At 37.7% G+C, this 16,818-nt stretch overlaps 1 protein-coding gene and 2 long non-coding RNA genes across 3 annotated transcripts; 1 reads left to right on the forward strand and 2 right to left on the reverse strand.

Moving 5' to 3' along the window:
• Window positions 1-1,193: 1,193 nt before the first annotated feature.
• Window positions 1,194-3,801, reverse strand: LOC118492939. Its single transcript, XM_036000284.1, has 5 exons — window positions 3,610-3,801; window positions 3,052-3,456; window positions 2,268-2,411; window positions 2,054-2,109; window positions 1,194-1,864 (listed from the first exon to the last, which is right to left on the reverse strand). Exons 1-5 carry the CDS (start codon window positions 3,644-3,646, stop codon window positions 1,814-1,816), a joined length of 693 nt encoding a protein of 230 aa, XP_035856177.1. The 5' UTR covers window positions 3,647-3,801; the 3' UTR covers window positions 1,194-1,813.
• On the forward strand, window positions 3,157-5,222 carry LOC118494844. The gene is made up of 2 exons (XR_004897052.1): window positions 3,157-3,249; window positions 5,039-5,222. It is a non-coding gene; the product is annotated as an uncharacterized LOC118494844 (long non-coding RNA).
• Window positions 5,223-15,280: 10,058 nt separating this feature from the next.
• On the reverse strand, window positions 15,281-15,981 carry LOC116040561. Its single transcript, XR_004102710.2, has 3 exons — window positions 15,844-15,981; window positions 15,653-15,702; window positions 15,281-15,568 (listed from the first exon to the last, which is right to left on the reverse strand). It is a non-coding gene; the product is annotated as an uncharacterized LOC116040561 (long non-coding RNA).
• Between the last annotated feature and the right edge of the window lie 837 nt (window positions 15,982-16,818).

Below are 16,818 nucleotides of genomic sequence, written 5' to 3' on the forward strand. Positions count from 1 at the left end.
GGATTTATTATTATTGTCAGCATAATACATACAATACATTAAAATGACCACAAAATACGTTGGACAGCCTGAGTCCAAACATCTTCTGGTGGCCTTTTTTAATTATTTTTTTGTTTTACTCATCATCTCCACTAGAGGTCAGGAGAGTACCCAGCTATTTGCCCCGCGCCCCCATTAAATTGTTGTGGTTTTAGGATGAAACACTTTGATTTAACAATTGTATTAGAATCAGAAGTTGAAAAAACTGTTTTCCCAACATGTAAGATACATTTGACTGGTAAATGGTAAAGACAGTATTAATGCCCTGCTCCTTCAGCAAAACCTTCAGCAGGCCACTCATCTGCAGCTTCAAACTGTCGGCATGTTGAGCTCTGCAGTTTGATACTGTGGGTTTCCTGTAAAGCTTTACTGATCACATGGACTACCGGTACATAATGTGGTTAGGGTTAACCTCATTGTGAATGTGCACTCTGTATTGTCTTGTAACTTTTAGGTAACTGGCTGTCAGATGTTTTCAAAGCATAAAAAAATACACTGTGGTTCATGCCACTACTGTGTGGACTATCCATCGATAAGTTTCAATGTTGTGCCTGTGTCGCAAGAGAATATCTGACAGAAAATATAAACCTTAATCAAATGAGTTACATAAGTTAATCATTATATTCTGAATGAATGTATATCATTACCCGGAGACTGCAGGTGGAAATAAGCTAGTAGCTAAATCAGATACAAAGATCTCATTGCATTGCTTGAAATTATTGTTTTTGTACATGGTCCCAAAAAATAAATAAAATAAAATAACATATACAATATGTATTGTATATGTATATGTATAAGATATATTGTAATATATTACCTATAATATATAGGCTCATATATTATGCTATCTTTGATTGGCTACTGTATACAATTAAAAACAATATATATATATATATATATATATATATATATATATATATATATATATATATATATATATATATATATATAGAGAGAGAGAGAGAGAGAGAGAGAGAGAGAGAGAGAGAGAGAGAGACTTAAATAGTAACTTGAATTACTTTCAATTGAAATTGAACTGTATTTTCTGAATTTACATCCCTGCTTGCGCAAAAAGTAAAAAAAAAAAAGCAACATATAATAATAAAAAAAACTTTTCTGGAATACTGGAAAGTTCATCCTGCAATTAATTTTTTAAGCAGCATTTACATTTATGTAATGATATGTCACATGCATAAATAAATGGAGATATGCTAAATATACGACGGAGCCTTTTACTACCTTTGATAAAATTCTGGTTTTATTAGCACAAAGCTGATAAACAAAATTTCAGGAAGTGCATGGTTTTGAAATGTAATAGTAATGACAGATAAAGAGGCAATTATAATTAGAAATCTTCATAAAATATGTCATCCATTACATATTCTACATGTTAAACTAATAATGAATTGTTATAGCCTACTTGATATTAATGAATCAAAAATAAAAACAAGATGTAAATCAGCGCTAGCTTAACATGGTGACAATGTTACCATTCAAAATGTACATTTTAAGGTTGTAAAAATGTAAATATGTTAGATAGGAAAAAAGAGATTATTGCTGTCTGATTGATTATAAACCTGATAACAGATTGGCCACAAATAATCACTTGCTTGAGCAGTGTCTTCAACCACAGGACAACAACAAGAGGAGATGACAACTAAAACCATGTACCTGAATTTGAACCTTTTGAATTTGAACTCATTTCATTCTATTTGGTTTCTGCTTGAATAAAACAAATGTGCTTGTGCCGTCCATCCTCTGCCTATTAGCGTGTTTATCCATCCATAGCCCGGAATATAACTTTTGTCAAAAACACATCTTCATCCTGAGAGACAATTTGACATGTGTTATTTAAAAGAATTATGTTCAACTGTTGTGCTGTTATATCTAAAGATTTGTGACTGTGACACTTTAAAACAACTGCAAAGATGAAGAGATAGCTGCTAAGAATATAAAATGCTGATTAAGATTCATGTTGACTCAATAGGTTTTCCAAATTCCTACTGTTCATTACCTGATCCCGTCTTGTTTGTCCCCTGGTGTCAGGTCTTTTCCGAAGAATTTGAGGTTCTGCGAAAAAAGATACAGCATTATTATAAAGTAGCACCCAACTGCACCTTTGCAAATATAGTTATCTAATGACAGCTACCCTAGATGTTTAAATAATTAACTTTACATAATTTGCTTAAAAAAACATAGTAGGAAAAACAACTGTAAGACAGCAGTACCTGTTTGTTGACAGAACTGATAAACCAAAATAAAGGAGATGAAGGAGGAGAGAATAGTGAAGGCTGGAGTGAGCACCATCATCCAGGGCACAGCAATCATATGGTTTGAAATGCACCCACTGGAGTCAGGGTATGAGTCAGAATCTGGAACAAATACATAATATGTGGATTACTCCTTTACATGTTTTTCTGTTTTTCTCTTTGTTTGGATTATTTTACTGCAAGCAGTAAAACGTGCATCTGCATCATCATTGTGATGTTTGATTTGTAAAATGCTAGACATTTATCGTGTTTCTCGCTGATTGACCCTTCCAGCTCAGACCCATCTTACAATTTAATTCAAAATATAGTCTGTATTTCTTTATTTAAACATGGCTCATTGGTGATTCATTTAATGCCAGGTGAAATCTGGAACATCTTTATTCCATACGCGAAGCTGTTTTCTGGTTTCTCAACTGCATTTTTTTTTCTTCAAAAAACTAAGGACACATCTGAGATCAATGTGGAAATATTGGCACTCACAATCCATCCAACAATCCAACAACTCATTCAAACCCAAGAGGTATCTTTGGAATTGGAATGAATCATGTATTTAATTTGAGATTAGTGGCTGTATACCTCCGAATTCAACTTCAGAACATGTTAATCATAATATGGCCCTTTTCCTCAAACAGTATAGACACATTTTATATGTTGGACTTAAAATTATCATCACCCACAAACTTTAAAATTAACTGCACACTGCAGATTCAAATAAAAACAGAAGTCAGGCCAGCATACTTACCCAATATGATCTTTGTTGTGACGTTGCCATATATGTAAACATATTTCTTAGTAATGTATTCTTTATCCTCCACTCTTGCCTGCTCAGTTCCACAGAAGTAGAGGCCCTCATCAGAATCAGTGATGTTCGTGATCAGCAGGTCATAGGAGTTAGAAGAAAAGTTTCTCACGAATTGGAAACGAGGGGGAATCTTCTGAAGTCCATAAATGGCAGTGTTCTCCTTGACTGAATAATGTACTCCAAGGATAAGAGAAGGCTGATTGTCATGAGAGCAGTTCCTGTACCACACTATGTAAACTCCTAATGATAATTTGCAGTCACAGTAGAGAGTGATGTTGTCTCCTGGTCTGACTCTCACCTTCAACATGGATCCAGAAACTAAATCATGACTGCAAGAAACAACTCCTGAAATAAAAACAATCGTAAACAACAGTTGGACATGTGCCCAGTGTTACAGGAGTTCACACAAAAGCAATGAGAATGTTGGTATACATTATTCTCAAAATGGAACCTAACAATTGTAATTAAGTCATCCAAAATGTGTATTAAAAGAATTACCTAAGTAAACGACCAGGAAAATATGCAGCCCGTCCATGTGTGATGATGATCGAGAGTTAAAAGACAGCGAAACAGATCTCACTTACAGATATCATGCCCTGCGCAGACTTTTCCATTAAAGGAAGAATAAGCGGTGATTGGCCAGTCAAGTGGAACATTTTCTTCTGTGGTTGTTTTCTATTGGTGTAAAGATATGTGCTATTCTGTGCTTTGATGTTTCCTCCGTGATCACATACAATATGATCAACCCCACTACACCCCAGCATCTAACTGAGGTGTTACCATTTACATGGTAGATTTCAGCCTAGCGATACTTGAGTTAGTGCCTTTGTAGGACGTATAGTATAGTTGCACAGGGTTGTTACAGAATGCATAAGTACCAGGAGACAATCCTCCAATAAGGCAACCGTATGGGATAAAATGTGTTTGTCTTTGGTGGGAAGTAGCTTTCAGTTCCAGCAAGTCATCATATTAAAATGAGTCAATTATCAATGCCTACCAAAACAACCTACAGTGTATGGCTGTTCCTAAAAAAATGACTCTTAGCATTTTCGGATCTGCCAAACTCAACCTCAACCACAAGCTCTTTCCGAGAGACTTTCCTTCCAAGTATAACGACATGATTGGTCGTTTCAGAAAATGCCCCAAAATGACAAATGTTACAAGCAAGCAGTAAAACGTGCATCTGCATCACCATTGTGATGTTTGATTTGTAAAATGCTAGACATTTATCGTGTTTCTCGCTGATTGACCCTTCCAGCTCAGACCCATCTTACAATTTAATTCAAAATATAGTCCGTATTTCTTTATTTAAACATGGCTCATTGGTGATTCATTTAATGCCAGGTGAAATCTGGAACATCTTTATTCCATACGCGAAGCTGTTTTCTGGTTTCTCAACTGCATTTTTTTTTCTTCAAAAAACTAAGGACACATCTGAGATCAATGTGGAAATATTGGCACTCACAATCCATCCAACAATCCAACAACTCATTCAAACCCAAGAGGTATCTTTGGAATTGGAATGAATCATGTATTTAATTTGAGATTAGTGGCTGTATACCTCCGAATTCAACTTCAGAACATGTTAATCATAATATGGCCCTTTTCCTCAAACAGTATAGACACATTTTATATGTTGGACTTAAAATTATCATCACCCACAAACTTTAAAATTAACTGCACACTGCAGATTCAAATAAAAACAGAAGTCAGGCCAGCATACTTACCCAATATGATCTTTGTTGTGACGTTGCCATATATGTAAACATATTTCTGTATTCTGTTGATTCTTTATCCTCCACTCTTGACTGCTCAGTTCCACAGTAGTAGAGGCCCTCATCAGAATCAGTGATGTTCGTGATCAGTAGGTCATAGGAGTTAGAAGAAAAGTTTCTCACGAATTGGAAACGAGGGTGAATAGTCTAAGGACCATGTTGTACTTCAAGGATAAGAGAAGGCTGATTCTCATTAGAGCAGTTCCTGTACCACATTATGTATACTCCAGATGATAATTTGCAGTCACAGTAGAGAGTGATGTTGTCTCCTGGTCTGACTCTCACCTTCAACATGGATCCAGAAACTAAATCATGACTGCAAGAAACAACTCCTGAAATAAAAACAATCGTAAAAACAGTTGGACATGTGCCCAGTGTTACAGGAGTTCACACAAAAGCAATGAGAATGTTGGTATACATTATTCTCAAAATGGAACCTAACAATTGTAATTAAATTATCCACACACTTTAATCAAAAGAATTACCTGAGAGAAGGACCAGACAAATGTGCAGCCCGTCCATGTGTGATGATGATCGAGAGATAAAAGACAGCAAAACAGATCTCACTTACAGATATCATGCCCTGCGCAGACTTTTCAGTCAAAGGACGAATACGCGGTGATTGGCCAGTCAAGTGGAACATTTTCTTCTGGGGTTGTTTTCTGTTGGTGTAAAGAGATGTGGTTATTCTGAAAATTTTCATGTTTCCTCTGTGAACTTCTGATGTATTAACATTAACATGGTAGATTTCAGCCTAGCGATACTTGCATTGCTGCCTTTGTAGGTCAGAGTTTTTATAGCCATGGAGATTTTGATGCATGTGTAGCAGAAGAAGACAATCCTCTAATACGGGAACAGTATGGGATCAAATCCATGTGTGTACAGTGTGGAGTGGTACCCAATTGTAAATGTATTGTACCTTTGCAGCCTTTGGAAAGATGGAACAGCACTAGTTTTCAGCAGCAGCTGTTAGAGAGAGTGCTGCTCCTGTGATAATCACACGGGCAGTAGTTTCTAATTCCCACAACTCCTTTATTGAATCGGTCAATAGTTTACGAGTTTCTTTTTATATCATGAGACATGATAATAAAGTGGTCAGAATCTAAAGGCCCTGATGGCATTGCTGAAGTTTCAAAATTGGTGAAAGAAAACAATGGATGTACTAGATAGAGATGAGCTGTATTTGTAGAGTTTCGTATATATGATGTATGTTTATCTTCATTTATATTTCACATCCTTAAATTGATTAGATTAGATTAACTTTGTGGAAACTGTCATCTTGGAAACTGAATATAAATAGATAAACTAAACTAAAAGAAGCTATGGAAGAATTTAAGTTGTCTTAGCTTTTGTGTGTGTGGAACACCCTCATGACTTTAAAGCTAGATCTACAGTATGTCAGCTTCAACACATCTGATACATAAAATGGTATGAAAATATGAGATGAAAGTTTAAATCAACAACAGGAAATTGCATCAAAACAGCTTAAGACATTTAATGGTGGTGATGGCGCAGTGGATAAACCTTTGTTGTGGGTTTTTCACTGCGATGCAACGTGTCCCTGAACAAGACACTTAACCCCTAGTTTCTCCAGAGGTGTGTTATAGCAATTGTAAGTCGCTTTGGATAAAAGCATCAGGTAAATGACATGTAATGTAATGTAATAACAACCATGACAAAATAATTAATAAGAATCTGCAACAAATTGTAAACAACAACAACAAACACATTACTAAAGTTCTGTGAAGCAGTTAAAATTATTTTTTTTGCAGTGTAATTTGTGGTTGACAAAGCATGGACAATTAATTCATAAAAACTTACAATGGCATGATATTTAATGCCGGCTGTATTTCTTCTTTTGATTCAGCAGTGAGTAAGATATTCCCCTGCATCATCATTGGTGGCTGTGATGGAAAGCTTCTATTTAATGCTAATGTTCAATAAAGGCATGCTATTTTTCTAAACATGCAGTGGCTTTTTTCTGATGCCAGAATCACCTCATAAATTATATTTAAATCTACCACAGAGCAGGACGTTCTCTGTGTCAGAGGAGAGTGTCTGACACAATATCAGCGTCAGTTTTAACGGTCCGTCTTAAATGTATAGAAAGTAATAAGTGTTAATAGGTAACTTATGAATGAAAATTGTGGACAGTATATTTAATTGTGCAGTATCTGTGCCTCACGTCTCAGAGCTTCCCCTTCAACTGTCCCGTGTCCCCATTGAGAGCACAAGTCACAGTTTGAAAACCTTTGTTCCAGATTGACATAAATTCTCTCCTTCACTCCTCTTTCTAACCACCCATATTCACCGTCCAATAAGTATGAATACTTTGATGTCCTCAAAGGAATGACCCTTGTCCTTTAGATGTAAGTAGACTGCTGAGTATTGATCTGAGGAGTTGGGCCTCCGGCACTGGGCCATGCACTTGCTCAGCAGTTGTTTTATCTTCCCATTGTGATGTACAGGTGCGTGCAATCCTCTATGCATTGGACTGTGTGCATTACTTTGCTCGGCTTAGATGTGGGTGTGTGGTGTTGATGGTGGACAAGCTTTTGTCTCAGTGTGGTGCTAAGTTTAAGAAAACAGGGATGCTGTTTTGGATAAGGATCCTCCTGAGTTTCTCAGATGCCCCAGCTGTGTATGGGTGAGACTGGGATGTTTTTGTGCCTATTCTACTTGCAGCTGTTTTTACAAAGGCACAGTTTGGGTAACCACAAGCTATTAGAGCTTGCTTAAGGTGTTTGTTCTCATCCTCGTTTAGCTCAGTAGACACATTCTTGGCCATGTAGTGAAGGTCATTGCAGCTTGAGTTGCTACTGATCATTATGAGTGGGTTTCCTGTAACCTGCAGCATCAACACTTCTGTCCTCTTTGATGTGCACTGCACAGTCTAAGAAAGAAACTCTATATTGTCTCTGATATCTTCCCATGTGAACTTGACGTTTCTGTCTGAGCTGAATCTGATATGTTTCTGTAAAGGCTTGCACTCTGAACCAATGTGTTTTACAATGCTGTATGTGACTCTAGGTGTTGTGGGCAGCCAAGACTTGTTATTGGTGCAATGGCAACTGGGATAATTGTGCCTTTATCATGAAATCAGAAACTCTCTTCAGCACTGGCCACACGTGATGCAAGTGTCTGGAGTATCTGGCTTTTCTTATCTGTCTCTGAGCTCTTTGATCCTTTTAGCTCTGTGGCTTTTTACATTTTACCCCAGCCATGAGATGTTAGGGATGTTGTCAGCAACTCAATTTAAAGTATAGGTGGTATGCAGTATGTCTGTGAAGATTCTCAGTCATTCAAGTCATGAAACCCAGATAAATCTTCTTGGAGGAATACATTTAAAGTGAAGCAATCATAATTTTTAGGCATTTTGCCCATGGGACACATCACTAAATATCAACTGTGATAAATTCATTTTACAATTTCAATTACAATCAAATCCTGCAGCGATAGTGGTCTGTCTCCATGCATCACAATTTAGTTTAAGGACAAGAGAAGGCTGGTTCTCATGAAGGCCACTGAAGGCCACTGTACCACACTATAAATCCTCCAGATGATAATTTGCTGATCCTGAGATCCAATCATGATTACAGGATACAACTACTGGAAAATAAAAACAATCACAAAAGCAAATGTACTTTAAAAAAACTCTCAAAATGAACATGGAGATTTTCAGTATTACAGTAGCCGTTTTATGACAGAGGTGATTCATAAAGTAGATGAAGGAGGGAGAGAACAGTAAAAGCTGGAGTGAACATCATCGTCCAGGACACAGCACTGAGTCACTAGAGCCTGGATCAAACATGTAGAGGATTAGATCTTTGAAATTCCAAAACAAATTTAAGCATAGTTTCATAGAGGGTTTCATATTACACGTTATCATACACCTAAGCAGGGGTGGAAGTAACAAATTACATTTACCATCGTAACTGTAACAAAGTAATGACAAACTGTGTGAAGAGAACAAAAGAAATGAGCCAAATCAGCTGCTGCAGCAGAGAACTGGAGGGCAGAGAGGTGACTGCACGGTAAAGAGCTCTGCCCTCAGCTGACACTCAGTTGCCATTGAACAAAAAATACATGTTGTTCAATGGCGAGTGTTAGAGGGTGTGGGGGGTGCGGTTGCACCTGTGCTGGAGTTTGTACACAGGACAAAATAATGTATACATAGCATTAAAATTAATGACGTCATTATGTGTTATGGTTAAGATTAGCATTAATATATCTCGGCGTAGGTATAAAAAGAAAAAAGGTTGCATACTCACTGATTTAATGCACCACCCGCCTAGCAGGCTAAGTGAACCAAATCAAACACACCTTAAATGTTGCGAACAACAGGTGCATTCTGGGTTTGGCCAAGGTAGCAATACCAACATATTTGTTGTGGATCCTCCTGACTTTTACATTTGTTTGGGAACTTTTACCTTCAGCGAGGTGTGTGAGACCTTTCTGCTGTTTATGACAATGATCCCTGTCATCATGAGCTGCATTTTAAGCATTCGCTCAAAACATTTTTAAATATGAGTTGCGTGGAGACTAACGTTAGTTATAACTATGCTTTGAGAATGAACAAGCAGAGAAATTAAACCTTGAGCAGATTGAGGAGGACTTCTCGGTGCACAGAAAGGCGAGTAGGCCTACAACACACTTATTTAACGTTAGCTATAGCTAATTGTTGTAACTCACTGTACAGATTAAGACTTAAACAATCACCGCTTGCCTAGAAACTTACGTTAGCTGTGCGTGTGTGCGTGTGTGCGTGTGTGTGTGTGTAAAAACTGTGCGAATTTCTTAAGGAACCGTTCGGTATTTATGGAATGGACCACCGGAGGAAAATAGGGGAGGGTCATGTCTTTTTATTCTTTGTTGAGGGGAGGGTCACCCAACATTTTTTTGTCTAGGAGGGGGGGGGGGGTCACCCAACTTTTGTATTCAAGAAAAAAGCAACATTTCAAAGTGGCTTGTTTGGTGCATATTTTTTCATGTAGCTCTTAGTCTCTGCCCTCCTTCGCTACTAGATGGGTCTGACCCATGAGTTTGCTGGGGGGCAGAGGGAGCACTGCTCCCCTGGTGGCTGAAACGAGTAATTGCATTGTTTAAAAATTAATTATATCTGGCATGACCAAATATTTTATAAATATCTTAAATAACACAAAACAACTAAATGGTGGTAGGTAATACATCTGATTTCATATACTGCTTTAGTAAAAAAAATATTACCTGGCTGACGATGGGAGCAGCAGGACGCAAAAAACGAAAGTTACTGTTGCACTAGTCTGGACATCTTGCCGTGCCAACCTTGCAATAAAGGTTTCCTAAATGCCATGTATATACATGTGATGTCAGCTTACTAATTGATTGCGGGTTTCGTATAGATTTTGACTTTTATACGTTTATTCCACTTTGTTTAAACGGCGAAGTGGAGAGGCCTCGTTCACCTGTTTGGAGCTGGCTGGTGAATGTGACGCCTTGCTGGATACACCGTGACTCTGTTTGTGGATCTATTAATCACTGTGGATTACTTTTTTTTTTTGGTGTTATTGGATTACGGCAAAATACGGATCTTTTTTCTCAACGTGTCTTAACGTTTTATGGTGAGTTTGGAGAGGCATCTCAACAGACTGTAGGTTCAACACTGATTGTTCACTGTTACATTTTAGTTGAATTTAAGTGTCGGGGCATTCCGCCACCGTCTGTCTATTGCGTTCCAAAACAGCCGTGCTGTGATTGGATTTCATCAGGGCGAATTGTTAAATTGTTACAATGTAATTTAAAATCTGCTTTAAAAATAAACATATATGTTTTGGAATATAATGTTCAGCTTTACCTATGTGCTAAATATACGACTGAGGAAGCCTAGTGACAAGTCCATAGCAACCAGTGTTGAATTGGTTATTTCCCATTGTCCTTTGCTGAATGGTCTCAATGTTTTATTGTTTTATTTCATATGAATACTAGTTTACTAGAGGAGTAACTTAGTATTTGAAGTAATGCAGTAATGCAGGAAGTGTGCATTTAGTTTCCATGCTTATTGTGTTTTCACAACTATGTTAGTGAATAAATCTACTGAAATGGCCGCCACACCATAACAGAGGAGAGTGATGTGTAAGATGAGAATGCAGAGGTTAACTCATGTATGTCATGGCTATAAAAAAATCAAATGGCATCTGTATATCTTTGCTAAGCGCAAGCTAGCACATAAGGGGAGGGTCATAGAAAAATTATTACTGGTGAGGGGAGGGTCAAGTCTTTTTAGCCTAAAGGTCCTAAAACTCCTCCGGTGGCCCCTTAAATAAATAACAAACAGTCCCTAAGTAAAATAAAATTCTTCTGAATATGACTCTCTCAGGTGATTGCACAATGGCTGACCTGCTGGAAGAAAAACATCAGGTACAAGGATAGAATAGAATACACATTATTGTCTCCGAGGGGAAATTTGTCTTGGACATAGTGCTACAATCTGTTGCTTCACAACATAAACATGTAACAGAAAAAAACATTCTAAAATCAACATAAACATAAAACATAAAATAATCTCGGCACACAGAATCTTTTTCCTGATGGCAGAAGTTCATATTCCGGAAAGAGAGGGTGTGGAGAGTCTGCAGGGATTCTTTCAGCTTGATTTCTGACTGCTTGCTCGTACAGGCTCTGTATGGGCTCGTACTCTTTCCTCCCTATTATCCTCAGAGCTGTCTTGTGTGTGCTGACCAGCCTGCGTTCTCACTCTGGATTTGACCGGGCTGCTGTTTCCGATATTCCAGTCCTCATTGCAAGTTATTGTCAATTGTATATCCGTATGTGCAGGCCTATATGGGTACACATACATATTAGAATAAATCAAAATAAATATTAATTTTGTTTAACAAACAATCATCCATCCAAAAATGCCACAATATATTATTCAGACATCAGGATGCAGATGAACATCATATATTGAATATAACTCCACTGACCATATCTTAGTATGAAACCATACTCTGCATCTAAGAACTAAGATCCCACAAAGTAAGGATGTGGTCACTTATATGACATAGATTCAGAAATAAACTGTACGTCTAAACATAGCTCAGGAGGCTGCAGAGCTTTGACTTGACTGTAGTTAGACATAAATAACAACATCTAACTTAACAACTGACCACTGTTTTCAATGAGTTAGTGGAGATTCCTAAAAATCTGTAGCATTTTTGTTTTTACAATGAACTAAAACATTTTCTTTCTCAATTTCAACAACACCTTCAGCAGGCCACTAGTCTGCAGCTGCTGTCTGTCTGCATGTTAAGCTTTGCAGTTGTCTGAGGGGCTGTTTTGTCACTGTGGGTTTCCTGTAAAGCTTACCTGGAATTGTATCGGATCACTTGTGAAGGGTATGTGGGGGCTTGAAATACAAACAGGAAATTGTCTGAAAAAAACACTTTTGCGTCTTGTTACAGAGACACAATCATCACCACCATTCTGAAATGTTACATATCGATTTCAATCACAAATGTGAACCTGAAGCTAAATTATAATCAACAACAACAAACAGGTTTTCTATCTAGATGGCAATGTGTACATATGAGCAAATTTTAAAGGTCCTATAATGACATGCTGCTTTTTGGATGTTTTTATATAGGCCTTAGTGGTCCCCTAAAACTGTATCTTAAGTCTCTTTCCCAAAATTCAGCCTTGGTGCAGAATTACAGCCACAAGAGCCAGTCCCACATTGAGCTTTCCTTAGTATGTGCCATGTCTGTGTCTGTAGCTTTAAATGCTGTTGAAGAGGAGAGGGGCAAGGTGGAAGGTGGGGCTGTGGCCTTGACCAACCGCCATGCTTCGCTCATTTGCAAGCCATGATGTCTCTCTTTTTCTCATGGGTGGGCCAAATTCTCTGGGCGTCAAAGCAGAGAAAGGGGAGGTAACCTTTCCCCTTATGAAGTCATATAGGGAAGATTTCAGATCGGCACATCTGAGCTTTCATTTTCTCAAAAGGCAGAGCAGGATACCCAGGGCTCGGTTTACACCTATCGCCATTTCTCGTCACTGGGGGACCATAGGCAGGCTGGGGGAACTCATATTAATGTTTTTAAGTTGTGGAAGGAAATAAAACGCACGTTTACTCTGTGAAGAATGAAATAATGAACCGGGAAATTCAGTCAGTGTGAATGTTTTCATGAATGGATTTCTATAAACTGTGGTAAATGCCACTAACAGTACGGATAATCTAATGTGAAACAATCAAAAACACTGAGTGTGAAATTGTTGGAATTGAGTAAGTTGTCAATGTATAGTCACTGTTATGTCAATGAAGACATGGTCTGCTAAACAGTCCCTCAAGAAAAACGCGATTATGCGATCGCATAATTCAATGCATAATCAGCCAAAGTCCACATGGTTATGCGGGGGCTGCATTTTTTCAAATACGCTGCACTTTCGCCACATAAATTGCCGATTTCCGCGCAAAATATGCGGGGCTTGCATGATTTCATATTCCCCGCATTTTCGTTGCAAAAAAGTCACATATATCTTAGCAGAAAGTTGAAAAATGTTGCGTTTACTTCACACAAGAGCAGCCAATTTACCCTGTTGCCGTGGGAACGTTATGAAGTGACGTAATTACGCGACGTGAACATCATCAAAAAGCTGCAAACCCCACAATGAAGCCATGATGAAACCGCAGTTTTTGCAAGTTCCCGCAATTTCATTGCATAAAATTGCATCAATATCCCACATATTCCATCGCATTTTTTAAGAAAACGTGCCGCATAATCAAGGATTTTTGCCCGCAACAATCACAAAAAAACTCTGCATTTTTCTGGAAGGACTGGCTAAAGGGTCTGCATTTGATTGATACTTACAGTTGTATAAAACTGACAAACTAAAATATCAGTAGGAGATAATGTTTGGGGTTTTGTCACATTACAGTAGGTGTAAAATAATACTGCTTTTATGGTCTTAATTTCATTTGCAGAATTGGACCCTCCACTGTTGAGAAATGTGTTATTATGATGATGTAAAGTTGCAGCAGTTATAGTGAATCAATGTAGAATCAAGATGGCACATTGATCTCGAGGCTGTTCAGGACAGCTTGGGGTCAAACCTCATCCAGTTGTCTTATTGGTTTATTACTTAACATCTCCACTAGAGGTCACCAGAGTTTCACCTGGAGCTGGTGGTGTGGCTAACAGAGATTACAAAATCAGCATTTTACCCTTCCCTGGTTTTAAGTGCTCCCAAATATACAAATGTTAAGTCTCTGAAATAAACTGTTGTCAAAACTCCATAGCCATTTATACAGTTAATGAATCAATAATGTAAAAAAAAAAACACTATATGAGACCAGGAGCTTTTCTGTTGTCGTTGGTTTGTGCGTGCTTGTATCTTTTTGAAGAATTATCTGTATTCTCAACATGCACAGTCAACTGTGGACAGTGAAGCTGTACACTAATCTGCAGCGTCAGTCTGTCGGCACGTTGAGCTCTGCAGCTGTATGAGGGGCTGTTTCTTAATGTGAGTTTCCTGTGAGCTTTACTGACTACAAGGTGTTACACGATGTGGCTGAGGTTGGCTTTACTGACACCTCTGTGTTGTCTTGTAACTTCTTGTAAACTGCGACCGGGCCATCCTTTAAATAAATATACAAAGTTAGAAAATTAAACCATAGCCATCTTGGCTTCCTTAAGATATATTTTATTCTCTCTAGCAGAATGAGCTCCAACATAACAAATACTTGGAGTTATATCAAACTGTACTGGTGAAGGGTATGTGGGGGCTGATGGCTAACTTGAGATAAAAACAGGAAATTGTCTGAAAACAGAAATCATGTCTTGTTACACACAAGCAGACACCACGACCATCATTAAATGTTACAGATCGATTTCAATCACAAAAGTGAAGCTGAATTCTAATTAACAACAACAACAAGTAGGTTTTCTGTCTGGAGTTTTATTTTATTTATTATAAGAAAATTAGAAATAGAGTTTAGTATCAAGTCTGGGTGTGATTTGTGAAAAAAGCAGAGGGGGGGGGGGGGTGTTTTTTGATTAGGCACAGCAAAAGAAAACATGCAAGAATTAATCACCCTTTCAATACCATGGATATAGTGCCACTCGGCCAGCCATGCCAAAACACGTATTTATGCCCTTCAATATTCAATGGAAAATAATCTCAAAATTAAATGGCACAACATGGTTTCAACATAAAATGGTACTTTCAAGCCGGACAGCGGAGTTCACTTAACGGCGAAAACAAACTACTTTCACGCAGGAAACGCTCGTTCGTTCTTTGGGAATGTCTTAATCCAAATCTGATCTTTTTCCTAAACTTTACTAGTTGTTTTTGACCCTAAACTTCACTGTCATTTTTTGTTACATTTTGTCCCAATCAGGGAAAAAAAAAATTCAGCAGAGGCAGGGATATAGACCAGAAAGGGGGAAATCCCACGCATCCCCTCGGAAAATCGCAACCTGCGATAAGTAACAGAATGGTTTATACTTATCCTGAATTAATTATACCATTCATCATTAATCATAATTTTACAATGTATTATGTTTGTTGTTTTCTGTTCTTTAGGCTCTCTACATCCTAGATGTATTGATGGCAGAATATGTGCAGAAGTCAGAACTCTGGGTTTTCTTCTTCTTTGGTCTCTGTGATGCTTGACGGATTTCCACTGCACCATAACACACATCTTCATCCTAAAATTTGACATTTGGTGTTTAGAATCATGATTGTGTACTGACTTAATGTCGTCATTCATTATATTCTACCGTTACACCTACCTGATTCAGTCTTGTTTGAGGTCTTTGCTGATCAGCTTCAGGTTCTTTAGCTGCAGAAATCAATACAGCATCACTAAAGCATGGTACACCCAAACTCAAACACAGATCAAAAGAGGACACCTTAATCCAGGTTTCTTTGTGGTTGAAATTAATTTTGTATCATGGATATTTGTGAGATATACAGTAGTTACCTTTTTTCTGACAGAGGTGATAAACCAGAAAACCGGAGAGGAGAGAGGAGAGAACAGCGAAAGCTGGACACAGAGAGAACAGCAGCGTCCAGCACACACCACAGTCTTGCATGAGTGGCGTCTCATGCTGAGGCACACAGGAGTCTGAATCTAAAACAAAGTTGTGTTGATTAGCTTCATTAAACTCTGATCTCACCTAAATTGTTTGTTTTCCTGATCAACGTTGTATGTGGACATAAGTAAAATAGTTGTTCCATGACCACAGGAACCAGGAACCTCAGATACTTCCTACAATAAAAAATACTGTTGGATTTAAATAGAATTCAGTGGAGTTTGTGGGGAACTCAAAGTTATTTTTTACTCTGTATTGACGTTACTATTTGTTCTGCTAAGACCTATGTGCAGTGCTGACCCTGCCCGGTTGGTAGACTTTTTAACTTTAGCCCCAAATCAGAATTGCCTTTTAAAGAAATATCCATTTTCATTCCAGACTTTGAGCTCATTCCAACATTAAATGCAATGTGCAACCTTTAACCTTGTTTGAGCCTCAGATTTTAAATGTAAAATTATTCCCAAACTCACTATGCATGAAAATACCTATGGGGAAACTTGGGTGCACTTACAACAGTTCAGATATATAAATAATAATTAACATGCACTATTTAAGTCCAGATTGGAGGTTGTTGATGGATATAATCTTCACATAAAGTATATGTTGTATAAGTGCTATTATATGGTGCTGTAGACTTCATGATGGTTCACCTTTTTAAAAATGAATATTTCGCTACTGGATGATGATCAGTGTTGGGCAAGTTACTTCCAAAATGTAATGCATTATAGATTACTAGTTACTGTCATTTGAGAGTAATTAGTTATATTACAATATTACTGTCTCTGAATTGTAATGCTTTACACTACTATTGAGTTACTTTCACCAAAATAACCATGGAAGTATGACTTGGCAGGAAGCTTGTG

Source organism: Sander lucioperca, chromosome 4 (assembly GCF_008315115.2).
Source record: "Sander lucioperca isolate FBNREF2018 chromosome 4, SLUC_FBN_1.2, whole genome shotgun sequence".
Classification (NCBI taxonomy): domain Eukaryota; kingdom Metazoa; phylum Chordata; class Actinopteri; order Perciformes; family Percidae; genus Sander; species Sander lucioperca.